The sequence below is a fragment of the Grampus griseus genome (assembly GCF_964374135.1).
Source record: "Grampus griseus genome assembly, chromosome: 12".
NCBI classification, from domain to species: domain Eukaryota; kingdom Metazoa; phylum Chordata; class Mammalia; order Artiodactyla; family Delphinidae; genus Grampus; species Grampus griseus.
Genome location: NC_139006.1, coordinates 17,350,227 through 17,368,799, shown reverse-complemented (window position 1 = coordinate 17,368,799; position 18,573 = coordinate 17,350,227). Strand labels below are relative to the sequence as shown.

The following is an 18,573-nucleotide window of genomic DNA, read 5'->3' as shown; positions in this document are numbered from 1 at the left end:
AGCATCTGAGAGCACTGCACTTGTGCCTGAGGGGAGGAACGTGGGGTGGCCACAATAGGACATGGCAGCTGATTTGTAACCTGTTCTGTGACAGTATCTAAAGACATCGGTTTGACCCTGGTTATGGGGCCTCTCAGGCTGGGCCAAAGTACTCCCCCCTGGGCCCTATCGTGTTCTAAGCATGGTTTTTTATAATCACTGCTCTGAAATGAAAGCCTAAGCAGCTTGCCCGTCAGCACCCACCTGCCAGGAATACATTTGAGGACAGGCTCTGGAGCCAGGAAGGCCTCGACAGATCAGAATCAAGAGATAGACCGTGCACGATGATTTAGCAGGAGAGCTCCAGAGTCATGTCCTAGCTTTCTGGACAGCGAGACATACCCAGTGGCTGCGTGTCTCAAGGGAGCTGACCGCAAGCCGGAGGTGTTGAGGCCTCTCTTCCCACCGCTTCTGCCCTCCTCCAGGCCCAGCGGCACTCCTGGCACCCATCTCCCTGCTCCCTGCCATCCCTCTGCTTTGCTTCCAACAGAAAAATCTTCCTAAGACAGAAAGCCAGCCATGTGACTCTCTGCCTAAACTCTTCTGTGGCTCCCCAGCGCCCTCAGGATATAACCTGAATTTTCCAGCATGACTCACAGCCTTTCATGATCTGGGGAAAGGTACCAGGAGTTGAGTGGTGGGGGGCTCCTCTGATTTTTCATCTTACAGCTTTCATCTTGTCTCAGCGTCTTCCGTCCTGTCTGATGACCGAGAGCTTGTTGTGACTCATCTTGTCTGATCTCTCCATCTCCTTGCTCTGCATCCTCCTGAGGGCAGCCTCCCCTTGCCAAAGAGTGGTAAAGTCACATCCCCAGAATGAGTTTTTCTTTTAACAGGCTGTCGTCTAGAAGCAGGTGAAAACTGCTGGCTCTCGTCATGCACCCGTGCGTCCTGACACATTTAGTAATTACACTGGGAATGCTTCCCACAGAGGAGAGGGAGCTTTGAGGAGGGAGCCCTGAATTATGCAGAGGGCCTTGGCTTCCTAATGGGCGGTAACTCTGCCCTTGGCAGGACGGCTACGAGCAACTTCGGCAGCTCTCCCAGCACGCCATGAAGGGCGTCATCCGCGTGAAGTTTGTCAACGACCTCGGGGTGGACGAGGCAGGGATTGATCAAGACGGTGTTTTCAAGGAGTTCTTAGAAGAGATCATCAAGAGGGTGTTTGACCCAGCGCTCAACCTGTTCAAGGTATTTAAAGGGCACGAGAGCGTGGTTGACGGCAGCCAGATTCGAGGTGACAGATGAGAAGTGAAGGCCTTGCTTGTTGCAAGGCATTTAACTTCCCGGTCCCTACCCGTCCTTTTGCCTTGCAGACGACCAGTGGGGACGAGAGACTCTACCCTTCGCCCACATCCTACATTCATGAGAATTACCTGCAGCTGTTTGAGTTTGTGGGCAAGATGCTGGGGAAAGCTGTGTATGAGGTAGGCACGTTAAGAACCAGTGAACAGGAATGGAAAATAAAATGTTCTAAGTACTGTGGGCTTCGTATACATGTAAGTGATCAGGTACATAGTGGCAACTGCCTGTCACAAGGATAAAGGTGAGGAGAGAGGGACGGGAACCAGCACCAACCGTGTTCTTGTCAGTGAAGCGGGGATAGTAGAGCTACGTTATTGGGTTGCTGCAGGTGGTAAATGAGGTAATACAGGTAAACATCTCCCACGGTGGCTGGCAGCTGGTCACGGGGGAAGTCGGAGCTGCCATCCTCACTGTTATTAGGAGGAAGGGTGTCTGAGCTTCTGCTCCCGGTGTCATGGGGCCGGGGTGGTGTGGCCTTCTGCAGGCTCTGGGCGAGCCCTCCCAGCTCCTGGTCCCTCTCCCCTGAGAGCCCACCAACTGGCAGGACTGCTTCCAGGTGGCGCTTTACCCCCTGCCCTGAGGATCCTGCTCCCCAGGAAGGAAGTAACGCTCCAGCTTCAGCTCATCAGCAGCCTGTCCCTGTGGCCTCACAGTGGACTCCAGAGCCACAGGAGACCAGTCCCTCCCCAGCCTGCCTCACCCCCAGCGGCCGCCACCTGAGCAGTGCTCGTGTCACACCCATCACAAAGCCCAGGGAGGCCAGGATGCCTTCCAGAGGCAAAGAAGCTATAGCGGGCCAGGCTGAGAGAGGAGGTCATGTGGGGTGAACATACTCTCTAGTCCATCATTCTCTCTGTGTAAACAGCCCCGGTCCAGGGCCTCAGCCCTTGCTGTGATGATGTCAGGTGCCCCATGTGAGTCCAAGCACCCTCCAGGCCTCCTCCTGCCCTGGACTGGTTGGGTGGCCTGGGCTCATTCTCTGTGCTTCTGTTTCCACATCTGCAAAATGGAGACAATTTCTCAGTTGATTCCTCTTTTTTACAAACAAAACAAAACGAAAAAAACAAAAAAAAAACCATGAGGCCCTGCCTGGGCATATGCCGTGTTTTTCCTTTGAGCGTGTAGCTGTGATGAGACCCAGGAGAGGCTGGGCCAGCTGAAAAACACCACTTCCTCGCTTTGTAAATGTCCTCCCCCACTTCCTGGGCCTAGTCTCCGTCTCCTCCCTCTCTGGCAATAAGGACCTCCTGGGTCCTGATGAGGAGTGGCCTGTGTTAACTCACTTCACACTCGTCCTCAGAACAGGCCCGTTGTGGGGTTTGATTGGCTCTCCCTTCTCAGTCTCTCCAGCCCGCACACCTCTCTCCACCCAGTACAGTCTGTCTGAAGTTCCTGGCGTTGTGCAAGGGCTTCCGGGCTGTGTCCCTGCCTCCAGGCCACTCCCCACAGGAAGTACCCGTGCGGAGAGCCCTCCCAGGGCTCCCTGCTGCCCTCTGGATAGAAACCAGACTCCAGGAGGCTTATGAGCTCTTCCTGATCTGCCCTGTTTGCCTCCCTGGCCTTCTCGCTCACCCCCTCCTTCACACCCCGTGCTGGGGCCAGACAGACCTGTGTTCCAGCCCTGGAGGGCACCTGTGCGCCTTGTACTAAAGGCCTCCTGCCCAGCTATCCCTTCCTCCTGGAAACTTGCCCCACCTTGTTCGTTTAACCCTTAAAACTGAGGCTCTTCTGGTCCCCGTTTACAGATGATAAAGCCAATGCCCCGTGGTCTAGCAGCAGCGGAGCTGAGGTGCGATCCCTGAGCTGTGCCGCTGCAAAGCCTGGGCCCTTAACCACTATGTGGTAATGTCCCCAGGAGGCGCTCGACTGTGTTTAGGTGGTAGGGATGTATCGCTCTCCAGATTGAAAATTTAGGAAGTCTAGAGATGTCATTGGCGCCCTCGGAGCCCCATCTGCAGCCCGAGCCGCCCTGGATGAGATCACCGAGACGGGCTGCTGGGCAGCAGGTGGCAGCTCCTGTCTCCTCTCTGGCAGGGAATTGTGGTGGACGTGCCCTTTGCATCCTTCTTCCTGAGCCAGCTGCTCGGGCACCACCACAGTGTCTTCTACAGCTCTGTGGATGAACTGCCTTCTCTGGATTCCGAGTTCTATAAAAACCTCACTTCCATTAAGGTCAGTGTGGAAGGCGGCATGGCTTAGCTGAGTGCCGGTGTGAACTCAGCCAAGTGACGCCCCGTGGGGTTCAGCTCTACCCCGTCATCGTGGGGTGGAGTGGGATTTCCTGCTGTGGTGAAGTGGCACACTCCTTAGCCACTGCAGGGCCTCGTGTCCCTGCCTGAGCACTTCCTCCCGGGACTGATGCTCACAGCCTCCTTCCTCCAGGTGACGAGTGGCCTTTTCCTTTGTTTCAAGTTGTACGGCAGCCACAGTGGTAGCTGCCCAAGCCGATGTCATAGGCGGGGAGTGTTAAAACCTTCAAGGATGTAGCACTCCTTGGCCCCTACATTGTCCCTTTCTCTGTTGCTTTAGCGGTACGATGGGGACATTGCTGACTTGGGCCTGACACTGTCATATGATGAGGATGTCATGGGTCAGGTAGGTGGGCCTCTGGCTGAACCTTGTTCCCCCTCCCCACTTTGGCTTCCTAAGACCTGCCCTAGTCTGGGTGTTTTCCCCAGGAGACCCACAGACTGGGGCTGTGTCTGTCTGTCTGTCCACCCTTCTCCTCTGCCTCCCCAGCCCCTTTGCCACTCTGCCAGGAGGGAGGGCGCTCCCCTCCCCTTCCCAGCTGACCTGGCCTTGGCCTGCTCGCCACCCAGAGAGCTCCCACCGAGACCCTGCTCTGCTTCCAGGGCACTTTGGGGTCATTTCTGATGGAAGCTGTGACTCCTACTTTGTACACTGCCTTTCGTTACCATGGTGAGGATTAGCTGTTCCAGAGGATCATGACTGAGACATGGGGAAGGAACCACCTGACAGGGTGTGCCTCTAACAGAGCCCTGTCCTTGCTCCTCCTCGGCATGGAGAGCAGAGCCGGGAAAAAAGACCCTTGAAGTTGTGGCAGCAGAGGGGCTTCCCCCGGACTTTCTCTGTCCTGATTTCCCTTGCAGGGCTCCCAGTCCCTCCATTTGCATCCCCGGACCCCTGCATGAGCCCCAGTGTGCATGTGGTGTTAGGGCCGCTCTGGAGCTCGTAGTACAGGGCCGACTTCCCAGGGCCTCAGCGAGGTCACTCAGTCTCCCTGAGCCACACTTTCCTTATCTCAAAAAATACCATTTGCCGAATTAGTCCTTGCTGGGACCAGTGTCACCAGACGCCCTCTAGACCGCACGCCCTGTCCTCCTCCTGAAGAACCACTGAGCACGCTGGCACGTCAGGGCCCTAAGAAGCCCATGAGAAAGAAACCTGCTGTGGTTGTGTTAACCTCAACCTTCCCCAGCTCATTTGGTCACAGAACTCCTCTTTCAGGGAGGGCACACCACCTCACAGAGAGATTCTCCAGATGGTGGTGCACAGATCAGGAGTTCCCTGCAACCTATTGTGGGAAACACCTGGCTGGGCATTCCTAAGGGCCATCCAGCTTTAACATCCTGCGGCGTCAGCCCCGAGATGTTGATAGCAGTGGGACTAGAGGGCACCGTTACTCCTTTCCAGGTCTCTAGAGTTACAGTATATTATGTTAGTAGAATTTCTATTAAAATTAGCTTTGAAATGATGCATTCTTTGATTTTTAGGCGACCACAGGACTTCTTGAAGTTGAGGAAAGCAGTTGATTCTATAGCGTTTTTGAATCTTTAATCAGAGACTTTAATCTTTAATTTTGAGACTTCTTCCCGACATTCTTAATTTTCTGTCCTGACTATAAAAATAATGCAAACTTCTAACCAAAAATTCAGCTACAATAAAAGCATAAAGGTGAAAGTGGAAACCACCTATAGTGCTGGTGCCTGGAGAGGGCCACTGTTAACATGTGGCCTGAGCCTTTTTAGGTTTTTTCTCCCTGGGCACATATATAATTTTTTGCATACCTTGACTGCTGTTATATAATCTGCTCTTTCCCCCCCACCTTTTCAAGAAATATACTTTTTCATCATATTTTTTAATAGCGCCACTGTATTCCAAGGTATGGTTGTACCAGCATTTATTTATCTGTCCTCCTGTGCTCTTCGTTGCTAACACGTTCCCCTCCACAACACCCCGGGGCCTTAATACACACGTTTGTACGAGGATCAGATGGGAAGGAACCTGTCATATTGATCATGCAGGGCCGGCTTGTTGATATTTAAGCCCTGGCTTTTTGTGAAAATGATTGTTCCCAAACATGTCTCATCTTCCTCTGTTGTTATTATGGATGTCGGCATCAGGCCCTTCCATCTTCAGGAAGCTTTATTTTCTCATTAGAATTCTCTTGAGTAATTGTTCCCCTTCCTCTCCCCCAGCTTGTTTGCCATGAACTGATTCCTGGAGGGAAGACCATTCCTGTTACAAATGAAAACAAGTGAGTATGGCAATTAGATTTTTAAGGTCACCACTTGAAAAGACTTCATTCTGGCTCTCTGGGCTTACTTTGAGAATTTATTAAGATAAATTGAAGTAGAAAGAGGCCATAAACATCATAATGGAATTTACTGGTTACAGTTCATAGGCCGAAATCGTATTAAATTCGATTTGCAAAATAAGAATTGACAATTTATATTTGCAGTAGCACTTCTAAGGTCAGAGGCACCCAGGCTGTGGTGTTCCTAGAAATTTAATGACGGTTCTAGATGCAGACAGATGGGTTCTGAGCCGGTCGGGCACGAAGTCCTGAACCCAGAGGGCACAGAGGTGGAAAGACTCCTTGGAGGGGCTGATCATTTTAGAATGAGGGTGTGTGGCAGTTGTATAAAACACTGTTCTTGAGAAGACACAGTGATGAAGTCAGATGCAGCAGGCAGGTCCTTGGACGTGGGGAGACCCTGAGGCCCAGCAGCTCTTGTCACAGATAACAGGCTTTTAGGAATCTGTCATCAATGGTCCCTCAAAGCAAAACCCCTGCATGCATGTCTCCACCCAGCCCTGTCCTCACCTAATTAAACGGTAGGACCCGGCTCAAGGGGTAGATATTGGCCCTTTTGTGAGTCTGTCAATCTCCTGCCACTAGGCTCAGCTGAGCATCTGAACTGTTAATCTGAGCATCACTCTCTTCAGTGACAAGCGAGAGCTTAGTCCTACCCGGTGAGTCATTTGGATCAGATGCACCTCACAGCCCAGTGTCCCCAAGCATCGTGTCCCTCTCGGGTCGGATCAGTCAGTCCACGCACTCGGGGAGCTTTTATTTAGACTGTCAGAATAGTCGGGAGAGCAGACCCAATTCTCATCATGATTGAAATACACCCATTTTGACTCTTGGCCACGGGGCCTTAAAGTGACAGAAAGTACAGGGGCCACAGGGTGGGTGGAAGCTGCCTGGGGGTGTCAGAGAGCAGGGTGGGCCCTGAGCCTGCCCACCGTGTGCCTGTAATCATCCCTTCAGAGGATTTCACATGAGAATGCATGTAAAGTACCTTCCAGGATGTCTGGCTCAAAGGAGGCCCTTAATAAATGAGAGCAGTGATCTCACCATCATCAGATATGTTACCCTCGGATGGGCCCTGTTTTGCCAGGCATGGCACGGGGACGATGGTAGGAGCCGTATGTACAGCAGCCAGTGGAGGTGGGTTGATACAGCCTGGGTTGGAGTGAGGTTTCTGTCCTGCCTGGAAACCTACGTGGAAAGTCATTTCACTAACTCTTACGTGTTCTTAGCATAAAACCCCAGTGTAAGGGCAAGGACGTTCAGTCCTGCAGACTCTTAAAAGACATCACCAGGACCTGCTCCTGCAGAGACACTTGAGCTTGCACTTCCTGGGTGTTCGATGGGAAGGTCTCCGAGGCTCCCTCCCTCTTTTGGTAAAATGGAACAGTATTAGTCACCTGCTTCAACGAGTACATGAAAGAAATAGCAGTGATAGAAAAAAATCATATTTAAGTATATCAGTGTGCAAGCTTGCCACTGGAAGCTTTTTTTAAATAGGCATATTTTCCAGGTCAGTAACTCAGATCTGAGCATCGTGGGGTAAAACAGATTTATTTGGACTGTACTAATTTGGAATTTTGAGAGTTGCACCTGGGCTGGGCTCACATTCTTTCATCTGAATAAATGGTTTGCTAAGAAATCAGCAATGCTGGCAAGCCTGTGCAAAGGGATTTCACCTGGGCAGAAGCATTGCACTGTGCTGTGCAGCTGCAGATGAACTGCTTGTGTCGGTGAAAGCAGACCTGGAAGACCGGCTGCTGGGAACCGTTGTTAGTGCTCCAACTTCCTCATTAAGCCTAATCGTCAGCCAGCTGCGTGTGGTTAAAACTTTCAGCAGCCTTACCTTCTCATGGCCTAGACTCCTTGTCCAGTCTAGCAAGGTTTTGGTTGAAGTTTCAACATGAAACAGTTTTTCTCTGGAGGACTGAACAGTATCTTAATTGGTTTATGTCCAAAAGGATGAAGTTAAATAAAAGTCCCTTTGTCCAAAGAAGGGCCCTCTCCTTAGCTGGAGATGCCTCACTTTGATTCTTGACAGTGAGGTTACCCCAACGTCTGACCCACTGGCTTTCCCGAGGAGTGCATGAGGTGACGCCCTTGACACTAACGCTTTCACAGTGGCACACCGTGGGCCGTTCAGGAGGGCTGTCATCCTCATCGCCGTTGTTCTGGTGAAGTGCTCTGGTGCTATTTGTGTTTTTGTAAAATGGTTCAGAACTGACTGGACTCATCTTTCAGCGCGTCAGCAACTGCCCACCCTGTCCTGTTAATTTCCGTTGTTTTCCCTTGTTGGCAACAGAATTAGCTACATCCATCTGATGGCCCACTTTCGAATGCACACTCAAATCAAGAACCAGACAGCTGCCCTCATTAGTGGATTCCGTTCCATCATCAAACCTGAGTGGACCCGGATGTTCTCGACCCCTGAGCTACAGCGACTCATCTCCGGGGACAATGCTGAGATCGATCTGGAAGATTTAAAGTAAGGAGTGAGTGCAGGGGCAAGGTTGAAATTCTTAGGCCTCCAAGAAAGCAAGCTGCTCCTTTTTTGGGTTCCTTTTGGAGAGTTTTCAGGGTCCTGTCTCCAGATGGACTCCTCTTCCCTGATCTCTGGGTGAGTTGCTTTGGAAGAAAAGCTCAAGCCCTTGTCTGCCTGGAGACTGAGAAGCAGAAGCAGAGCTTGAGGCCCGTGGGGCTCTCCAAAGTCCTAGGAAACAGTGGTGCAGGGTCTCCTGTCAGCTTCTGCTGGGAAACAACAGGGCCTACAATGCAACGCTCCACCCACTGAGCTTCCGGAACCTGGGGTTACTAAGGCACGAACTTCTGGCTTAACAGAAGTTTGTCGTCACCCAGGCTGGCCAGAGTTTGCTGTGCCGCTTGTCTAAATTCCATGCCTGCCTTTGTCTGTAAGCGCCCATCAGAATGTGTGGTTGAGCCCTTGTCTGCATTGTTTTCAGGAAGCACACAGTGTACTACGGTGGTTTCCATGGAAGTCACAGGGTCATTATCTGGCTCTGGGATATCCTGGCCTCTGACTTCACGCCCGACGAGAGAGCCATGTTTCTGAAGGTATTTCATATGTTATCTATACGTGCAGGGGGCCAATTCCAGAAGTTGATTCTCAAGAGAACCAGTTTTTCCAACAGGGCCTCTTGTAGGCATAACAATCTCTGCCAACCTGTTGAGCTGCTTACCCCCCTCTCCTAGAAAGAGGAAAGCCGGTCTCTCCTAACCACGTGGTCGGTGCCCCTCACAGCAGGCATATTTATGTCTCTGGGTGGCCTGTCACCACACCTGCAGTTCCTTGCCCTGTGCCTGCCCTTTTCTGTGGCTGCAGACAGCCCCAGAGCCAGGGGGAAGCCACAGAACTGTTGTACAGGAGAGAATGTGACTGTACTTTCTTTAAATATAGTGATAGCAGAGCCCCAAGGTTCTTCCTGCCCTCCAATCCTCCTCCTGTCCCAGGAGACTGACCACCCCTCCCTCCCTGGACCAGCTCTGGCTGGCAGCGGGCAGCAGGCCTGATCAGCCTGAACTAGGAGGGGCATAGACTCACCTGCGTCTGTTTCCTCACCCTTCAAACGGGTCGAGTCACACAGCACCTGTGGTGTGATTAGCTGAGCTCGGGTTCACAGAGGACACAGCACGGTGTGGAAATGCTTCTAAGTAGGATCCGCTGCTGCGTTCTTTACGGTGGAAAATACAGGATATTAGGATAGTGATATATCTTGTCAATACTTCTTGTAAAAACCGTTTCTGAAGCATGACACATAAACGTTTTGGATCGTCTCAGGAATCTCACTACCATTCATGACATTGTTTAAATGGTAGTATTTATTTTAAGACCTAAACACTCAGCCTGACACAGAGTTTTGAAGCACAGCTTGGTGTTGTAAGTAGCAGGTCCCTAGATCCCCTGGAGAAGGGAGAGCGTTGGGCTAATGTTGAACTAAAGAAAGCAAACGGTTTCTTAGGATTTCCCTGTGCAGGTTAATCACTTGGATTTCCAGGTGGGTAGATGCCTCTGTCCAGGCAGGACTAGTCATTTTGGGAAATGACACAGGAGCTACCATCTGGAAAATGCAAGGAATTCCAAGAGTGTAGCAAGGAAGCGAGGCTGGCTGCCCACAGGCCCCATTTGGGGCATCCAGTACCTTGGTCTGCCTTCAGCCCCGCTGGCTCCTGAGGCCTGGTTTTTGTTAGCGTGCTGAGAGGAGATTAGGAACCAAGCTCACAGGGGCTGCCCGGCAACCCAGCAGGCCCGCGTGCACATCCTCTGCGTGGCGAAGAAGCCGAGCGGCAAGGCAGGTGCAGAGCGAGCACTCACGCTTGGTGGTGTGCTGCGTGCCCCTGGCCTCGGCCCTCAGCTCAGGCCTCCCCCTGACACGCTTAGCGGGCCCCCCGGCTCCTCCCTCTCCGGTGCTCTTGTCGAGTGGTCTCTCCCTGAGGGCGGCGTCAGCCAGGCCCACTCTGACTCCCGGCCCTGCTTTGTGTTGCAGTTTGTGACCAGCTGCTCCAGGCCCCCGCTCCTGGGATTTGCCTACCTCAAGCCTCCCTTCTCCATCCGCTGTGTGGAAGTGTCGGATGATCAGGTACCGCTGCTGGGGAAGAGCCGGCCCCTCTTGGTGAGGTCTGCTGCACCTACCGGGTGGGGCGCTTGTCCAGTCGTATCCACAGGGCGGGCAGCCAGCCTCCTTGGCCGGGTGAGGAGGTGTCGCGGTTCTCGGGCCAGGAGCACAGGTGGGCCACTTTGGGGCCTCAGCTCTCCTGGAGGTCCCTTCCTCGTTACTCCCTCAGGGAAGAATACCTGCGGGGCATTTTTCGTAGCTGCTGGTACAGGTCTGAGCAGCAGTGTGGGAGAGGGGTTGGAACGTGGGCTCAGGAATTGGACAAGCGCAGGCTTCAACTCCTCCACCTGCCGGCTGTGCACACCTGGGTACGCGGCCTCATTCCCTCCTCTGCAGAGGGAGAGTGGACGCCCTAGGGGTTATCATGTTCTGTGTGCCACAAGCCTGACCCACAGTGGGTGCTCAGATGGTAGCCGTTGTTATAAGTTTCTCATCCCCACAAAAACCCAGTGGCCTCTGAGTGTAGCTGCCTTCCACGATGCCACCGCCCTCACGCTGATCCCTCCTCTTAGGTGACACTAGACGACCCTCAGCCACCTTACTTAAGGAAGGCTGCCCCAAGTTACGGTCTGTCGCAGGCCGCAGCGCTGGCAAGGTCAGGAAGGAGTTTGTTACCATAACGTTTTTACAGTGTTCCGGCTCTTTGCACATTGGTTTACCGATGGTTAGCAGTTAAACCAGAGGTCCTGTTTCCAACTGCTGCTTCATGCAGGCTTCCGCCGTGCAGGACCCCAGGAGCCAGGCTTGCTTCTGTGCACCCACCTCTCCAGGCTGGTTGTCCTCCACAGGGGGCCAGTCCAGCCCTCTCCCCAGGCGCCCCCCCAACCTGAGGCTGTGGGATGTGCTTGCAGGACACTGGCGACACCCTGGGCAGCGTCCTGCGTGGCTTCTTTACCATCCGCAAGCGGGAGCCAGGTGGCCGCCTGCCCACCTCCTCCACCTGCTTCAACCTGCTCAAGCTGCCCAACTACAGCAAGAAGAGCGTCCTGCGGGAGAAGCTGCGCTACGCCATCAGCATGAACACGGGCTTCGAGCTCTCCTAGCTCCCAGCCACCCTCAGCCCCAAGAGGCGGCGTTCCCCTGGGAGCACGACTGACGCGCCAGGGCACGGTGGCCCCCAGACCCTCTCTATAGCCATAAGACGTCCCCTGTGGCCTCAAGAACTTTGGATGCACGTGACAAAGCTACCCAGCACTCTCCAGGTGACACTAACAGGAAGGGGGTGTTGAAAATAAACCTCCAGATTCCGCCAGCATTGGTCCTTCTTTCCTACTTTACAGCGGCCTGAAGCCGAGGCCTGTGATGGCAGTGGGGCTTCTCTTTTTGTTAATTTGGTCTTTTCGTGAGTTTCTGTTCCTTAACTTTCTGAGCGAGCCATGCATGAACAAGTCCCAGGAACACCAAGGCTCCGGAGTGGTTTTCAGGGCGTGGGCCTGAATGCATGAAGCCGACCTAACGTGAGATGCGTCCCTTCCGTTTCTGAAAACTCTTTACTCAGGTAAGGCCTCGCCAAGCCTCTATGCACCCTGCAGAGTCTCAGCCTCCGTCCCGTCCGCAGCAGCCTCTCTCCAGATAGCCAGGCCCACCTGCCCCCGGGCAGCAGAGGTGCCTGCCGGTGAGACCACGGAGCACTGGAAGCTCAGGGTGCTGCTCCCACCTCAGAGCCACGAGTTCCACTCGGCGGCGGTCCTCTGCCCATTCTCACCTCAGATGCTCCGGGTCCTCAGCAGCCGGGCTGCCAGGGAGCCCCTTCTAGCTTGCTCCCGTCTTGGGCACTCACGTTGGCATCCCGGGTTTGGGAGAAAAAACCCGTCGTTCCTTAAGAGCAGCTCCGTTTCCAGAAGGCGCTAGCTGTTACTCGAAGCCTGCTGATTCCTGGGGAGGGCGGCTGCCTTTCCCCTGCTTGTTGGCCACACTTGTCGTCTAGTGAGGAACAAACACCAGCTGAAGGTACCTGTCCCATCTGGGCAGTGGCTTTACTCTGTAGATTGTAAAAGTCCCAAGAAACTTGGGTCTTGTTTCCCGTCCTTCCTCAGCACTGGGAACCCGGGAGCCCTTTGCACTGACGGAGGCTCATGAGGCTGAGGAGACTTACGGGCCCTCCGGGTTTTTTGGTTTGGGGTTTTTCACTTTGTTTTCTCTTCCAACCCATTGCACTCTTCTGCCGTCATTCTTCACCTTTATCACGAGAACTGTACTCTAGATCCAGGGAATTGAGGCAGAAGCCATGTTATTGTTCTGTGTGGACAGCCACCCACCTCGCCCACGTCACCACACTCCCAGTGCATCCCCACCAGCCAGATTGAAGCCAGACTAGAGGCCAGGAGCCGGCAGAGGACTCACAGCTCTCTTCCACATAGCAAAACACCTTCCAGAAAGAACCTTCATGTTGGTGGCAAAGCGGGCAGGACCTGTCTCCATGGCCTCCGGCAGAGGGTTTCAGCCAGGTGCTGGCATCCTGCCCAGGCTCACGTTTGGCCATGTTAGAGCCCCAGGCTCCTACAAAACAGAGCACGTGTTTTACCTTGATGGGGAGACGGCAAGGAATTTAAAGACAGATAGGAATTTATTACTCTTATTATTATTAAGATTTGTCAGTAATCTCCAATTCTGTGGACTTGCCACTATCTTTAAACACTTGATTCCTTGGGAAATTCCTTTTAAATGTGCGTGTTGTGCTCTGGGCAGGTGGGTACATTTATGCTGGTGCCTAAAAGATTGTCACCCTGCACTAAGAGGTTTGATTCTTATTTCCTAGGGGTCTGCCAGTGTGGGATGCAGAGAGAGTGGGTTCCTAAGCACCAGCATCGACTTTGTTCTTCTGACGAGGGGGGGTAGTTTGTCATTTCATTTAACTTCAACAGCTGGAAGTATTGCACTATCTGAAACCCTGAGTCTGTGCTTTTCTAGGTGGTGTTCACAGACACCTCGATGGCTCTTGATGGCTCTGAAAAGTTGTGGGGTGGAGCTTGTTTTCGTAGATAACTTCGGATTAAAACAACAAAAGCTTTATTAAATTTGTACTCAGCACACAGTGGCTTTGTTCTGCTTTTTATGTCGGGAAGGAGCACTTTGCAACCGAGTGCCTGGAGAGCTCAGGATGGGGCATCTGGGGCTTAAAGGGCGTGCAGGCTTCCACAGCGGGAAGAAGACACAGAGGATGATGCAGCAGACAGCCGAGGCTCACTGCCTCACCAGGGTCAACAGTGCTGGACAGTGTGTCACCTTTCAGGTAAAGCTAAAGCCCCCTTAGGCACCCTGCATGCTCCCCATCCTTCTCACGCATTTCCCAGAGGCAGCCACCACCCTGGATTACATGCCTTCCACGGTAACGTAAAATGGTGACAGGTGTTTATTGAAAAAAATCCAGATAATTCAGAAGTGCTCAAAGTAAGATTTTCCAGCTAATCTGGGTGTATTCGGCTTTCCTCCATTACTGAGGGTCGCATTTGCAGGACACGCCAGCCCTGTCTCTTCCTGTTACACAAGACCAGGTTTACACCCAGCAGAAAGCCCATCTCAACCCTGCCAGTCTTTCCAGCTCCTCCCGTGAGTTCTTGCTGCCTCCCCTGTCCTGGGGGCACCTGAGGATCTGAGCATCAGGAGAGAGGTCTTGAAAGCCTGCCAGTTGGGCCACCTGGGCTCCCAAGAGGAATTCGCATATGCCAGGCTCCCTCCCACAGAGCATTTATATCCTGCAAAGGAAAAACATTCTGCAGAGTCCCCCAAATCCATCAGTGGCCTCCAGTGTGGGACACACCCACCTAAAAAACTAAAGCCTTATCCTGTGATATTTTGGCTTTTAATTACAAGTTAGTACTGCAAACAGAAAGTTTGTCTTTATAACTAGGGAAAACAAGTGGGGTGTTTTCCATTACTATTAAAATGAGGACAATTCAATACACTGATAGAACTTGCAGGTGCCTAAGAATATTTAGGTGGAACGCAGTTGGAGGAACACAGGTCAGCACTGTTTCTGACTCCAGCAAAGCCATCAGCCTATGTTTGTGCTGCTGATGTAGCCGATACACGCTGCTAACTGTGAGAGGTACAGACAGGCGGGTTGTCTCTAAAGCCTGGCTAACGTGTAGACCCAGGGCCCCCCTTAGGCTGAAGTCTTATTTCCTGGAAATGTCTTAAATTGATAAGAGCTGGTGGAGAACTGTGGAAAGTGTTCATTCTGTGTCTTTTCCAAGAAACAGAGGCACGTGTGCAAACCCGGTCCCTCACTTCCTGCTCTAATTCTTATGGGGCAGCCTGGTTGTGTGCATTTCCGGGAGTCCTGGTGCCACCACGGGGGTGGCCAGAGCTCAGTGGCGTGATGTGCACCCAGCACGAGTCAGCACTCAGATGTCAGCCCTCTTCCTGCCCTTCCTCACCTTTCACGTTGCGAAACCCGGGCTGCCCCCGCACCTGGTCGTCGGGCTCTGGCCAGGCTTCCAGAGTAGCTTCTGGTGCTACCGACAGTCACAGCAGGATGAAGAGAGATGACACGGAGGAGGGTCCTCTGTGATCTCTGTGGAGCTTCTGCAGAGTGGGGAGAAGCACACGCCCTCCTCTGCACTGCCTGCGGCGCAGGGCTGAGCAGGAAAGGACACAAGCAAGAGCACGTCAGCCAGAGGATCCTGGCCCAGGTGTTCCCAGGCTTGTGCCCCCCATCCCCCAACCAACACATGTGCACACAGCCACACTCCCACACAGTGTGACACTTGAGTAACGCTGAGAAGGGGCTGCTCTGAGGCCCAGACGGGATCCACGGTATTCTCCAGCCTTTGGAGCATGGAGTCAGAATGAAGCAGCCTCTCATTATAATCATCGTGATGGTTAACATTTGTTACAAGCGTGTGCTTAACAGGTGGCAGCTGACTCCCGAGTCTGGTGGAGTGCAGCTCTAACTGAGGACGCTAGAGAGAGCAAGGGCTTCGGAGCATCTGGAACTGGGTTCGCGTTCCAGCTCTGCCTCCCGCCAGCTGGGAGGCTGTGGGTGAGGCCCCTCGCTTCCCTGGGCTTCCATTAAGTAGGCGGGCGGCACTCACCGTGCCACGGAGGAGTCGGAGTCAGCGTCCGCAGGACCCCAAGGAGCTGGGCTCCACCATGCTCAGCCCAGCCCCAGGGGTGCAGGTCCTCCTCTGCCCGAGCCCTGGCGGAGCTCTGCGCTTCCCCGCACACTCAGGCCAGGCATCTCCCCAACCCAGGACTCACAGCTGCATTCCCTTTGTGGTTTTCTCAGCTCTTGGAAATTTGGGGGGACTGGGGTGGGTCTGTCAGTTTACAGACCCTACACCTAGAAGCCAGACTGCAGGGATCCCCCCAGCAACAGCAGAAGACACCCCACTGAAGCTGGGCCACAGAGGAAGCCAAAGCAGAGCGTCGAAAACACTCACGTGCACACGAGTCCCCAGGGAGATGCTGCTTCAGCTGGTCTGGCTGGGGCACTGCGCCGCAGACCACGCAGAGGAGCAAGGGCTGGAGTGTCGTCCGCTAAGCCCCAGCGATCAGGCTAAGACCCTGAACTTGGCATCAAAAGCTGAGTGACCCTGGGTAAGTTTCCAGCTCCCTGAACCTTCTTCCCTCATCAGTAAAATCACCCCAGCGATGGTGGTATCTGTCCTGAGAACCTCACGAACAGCTGGGGTGGAAACATGGACTGTGGGGTCACAGACACAGGTGCCAGGCCCATCCCGGCCACTCATCGGCTGCAGGAGCTTGGACCACCTCCGCCAACCTCTCTCTTCTTATCCAAGAACTGGGCATAGTGAGTCGTGCCTTAAAGAGCATCGTCATGGTAACAAGTAGTGTGCAGGGGTCAAAGAAGAAGGGTCACATCTGTTTAGGCAGGAGGGGGCCGTAAAGGAGGTGTTCTTTCATTTTCACTTAGAGGGTTTCCACTTCAGAGATGGGAAGGGAGGTATTTGGGGCAGAGGCAGCAGCCAGACGGAAGGTGTGAAGGTGGTGGACGGTGGGAATTAGAACACATCTATCACCAAGGACGGGAGTGGGAGCGTCCTACCATAAGTATAGTGATGGTAGCTGCCATCCCTCGGCCTTCGCCCAAGCCCAGCACTGCGCTCAGCCCTCTGCACAAGTGGTCACGTTCAGTCCACCCGGGGACCCTGGGCCCTGGGAGCGTAACTGGTCTGTTCTGCAGATGAGGACACGGGTTCAGAGAGGTGGGTTCGCTTGCATGAGACCACACAGCTCAGAAGTGCCAGAAGCGAGATTTGGCCCTGCGTCTGTGAGACCACGGAGGTCCCCCTTCCACCACTACTAGCACTGCCGCCAAGGGGAACGGTCTGTGCAGGACACCCCATGCCGTGAGGGGCGCTGGAGGTGGCAAAGCCTAGGGGGTGCAAACAGACCCAGGGGGGCTGCAGGGGAGGGGCTTCCAGGGGAGGCCGGGGAGCCTGAAGTTAGAGGCAGAAAGAGACAGGTCGGGGAGACACAGTGACACTTTGTCCTCTTGACAGTTTGGGCTGCTCTGGACACCTATTCCAGACGTCAGGCTCCATGGTCCTTTCGCTTTCCCTCTGGGCCTGGCCCCACTGACTCCCCACCCTGCTTGTGGCCCACCCAGGGACGCTGTCCAAGGAAGGGACCATCACCCAAGTGGGGCAGTGCAGGGCCGCATGGAGTCTGCTGTGCAGCGTGGATGGTTTGGTCACCGTTAACAATGGTGCCAGATGGGCCTGGCAGCTGGCAGGTGTCCCAGCCAGGAGCTGGCCCAGGAAGCCATACTGCCAGGGAGTTCAGGCTCATGCCCATTCATCTAACAGATAGATAGCCAGGACCTACTATGCTCTGGGCTGGGCTCGGTGCTGGAGGTACAGAGAGAAAAATGTGGGCACCACCCTGCCCTGCAGAGCTCGATATGGGGTGGGGGAAGAGGCGTAACTAATCCAAGGAGGACGTGTGTGAGCACATACGGCATCACTTGTCTCCAGCGTGGTGCTGCTAGGATGCTCACTTCACAGCTGGGAAAACTGAGGTTCAGAGATGATAAGCCCCTTGTCCGATGTCTCAGCATCAGTAAACGGCAGAGCCAAGATTTGAACCCAGGTCTGCACACTGCAGAGCCCTTACCTGGTTTGAGCAGGCAGAAGAGGGCGTGGGAGAGCCTTCTAGCCAAGGGGCCAAGCTTGAGGGAAGCCCCAGGGGCTGTTCTGTCCCTTGTCCAGAGCCCGCTGTGTCTGCTGCTGTCCCCTGTCCCACCTACCCTCTTGGAGGCTGAAGGAAACAGACAAAATTGCACCCACCTTGCAAATAAGGCCCTGCAGCATTTTTCAGGACTTGCTGAGGACCCCAGAGCTCAGTCTCCCTGAGTCCTGGTAAAACCAGAAGTGACAGTTTGCACAGCTGCACAGGTCCCCAGCTAAAGAGCTAAAAGGCAGGGTTGGGTTTGGGAGTGCACCTGATAAGGGGTGCCCTGCCCTCGTATTGTCACTCCCCTGGCCCCTCGCACAGGTTGGGGGCTGTGCCTGTCTGACCCTCCAGTGTTCCATTGCAGCTTTAGCCTCACACATTCCTCCCTCCTAATAGAGGTTTATTAGGACACCCCGTCATAGAACTACCCCTGCTTCCTTGAACCTTCCCCAGAGGACCTGACACAAGCCCAAATCCTCTAGGTCCTTTCTAACACCCTGTTCCTGAAACACCCCGCGGCTCTCTGTATTGTGTGCTCTCTCGTTGCAACAGGACAGTCGATCCGACTTTGCTCAACTACGGGCGTGGGTGTGTTCTTAGAGGTCTTTAGCTGGAGATCACTGTAAATTGGAGACCCAAAAATGTCCCCCTGAACAAAGCGTTTGCCTTAACTAAATGTAGCACTGCAGGGAGGGGAGCAGGACCTGGTCCCTAGCACAGCAGGAAACAGCCTTAGAGGGAACTGAGAGGGAAACAGCCCAAGGAAGCGGCTTCCAGAACTATAGCCCTTGCCCCTAGGAGACCTGCTTGCTGGTGAGAGGAGGGATGGATGATGGAGGCAGAGGCTGGAGGTGGGCTGGGGGCAGGAGGTGTCACGCCACTTTTCACTGGCTTTAATCTTAA

At 53.8% G+C, this 18,573-nt stretch overlaps 1 protein-coding gene across 3 annotated transcripts in view; it reads left to right on the top strand.

Annotated features, from left to right (window-relative positions):
* UBE3B (ubiquitin protein ligase E3B) overlaps positions 1 to 13,560 on the top strand; it is a 57,458-nt gene extending 43,898 nt beyond the window's left edge. For all 3 annotated transcript variants that reach the window (XM_082668228.1, XM_082668226.1, XM_082668227.1), the window contains exons 20-28: positions 1,054 to 1,230; positions 1,356 to 1,466; positions 3,379 to 3,516; positions 3,874 to 3,939; positions 5,784 to 5,842; positions 8,202 to 8,384; positions 8,860 to 8,971; positions 10,402 to 10,494; positions 11,382 to 13,560. In XM_082668228.1, the coding sequence (XP_082524354.1) occupies positions 1,054 to 1,230; positions 1,356 to 1,466; positions 3,379 to 3,516; positions 3,874 to 3,939; positions 5,784 to 5,842; positions 8,202 to 8,384; positions 8,860 to 8,971; positions 10,402 to 10,494; positions 11,382 to 11,573 (1,131 nt within the window). In that variant the 3' untranslated portion in view covers positions 11,574 to 13,560. The remainder of the gene's footprint in view (positions 1 to 1,053; positions 1,231 to 1,355; positions 1,467 to 3,378; positions 3,517 to 3,873; positions 3,940 to 5,783; positions 5,843 to 8,201; positions 8,385 to 8,859; positions 8,972 to 10,401; positions 10,495 to 11,381) is intronic.
* Positions 13,561 to 18,573: the final 5,013 nt, after the last annotated feature.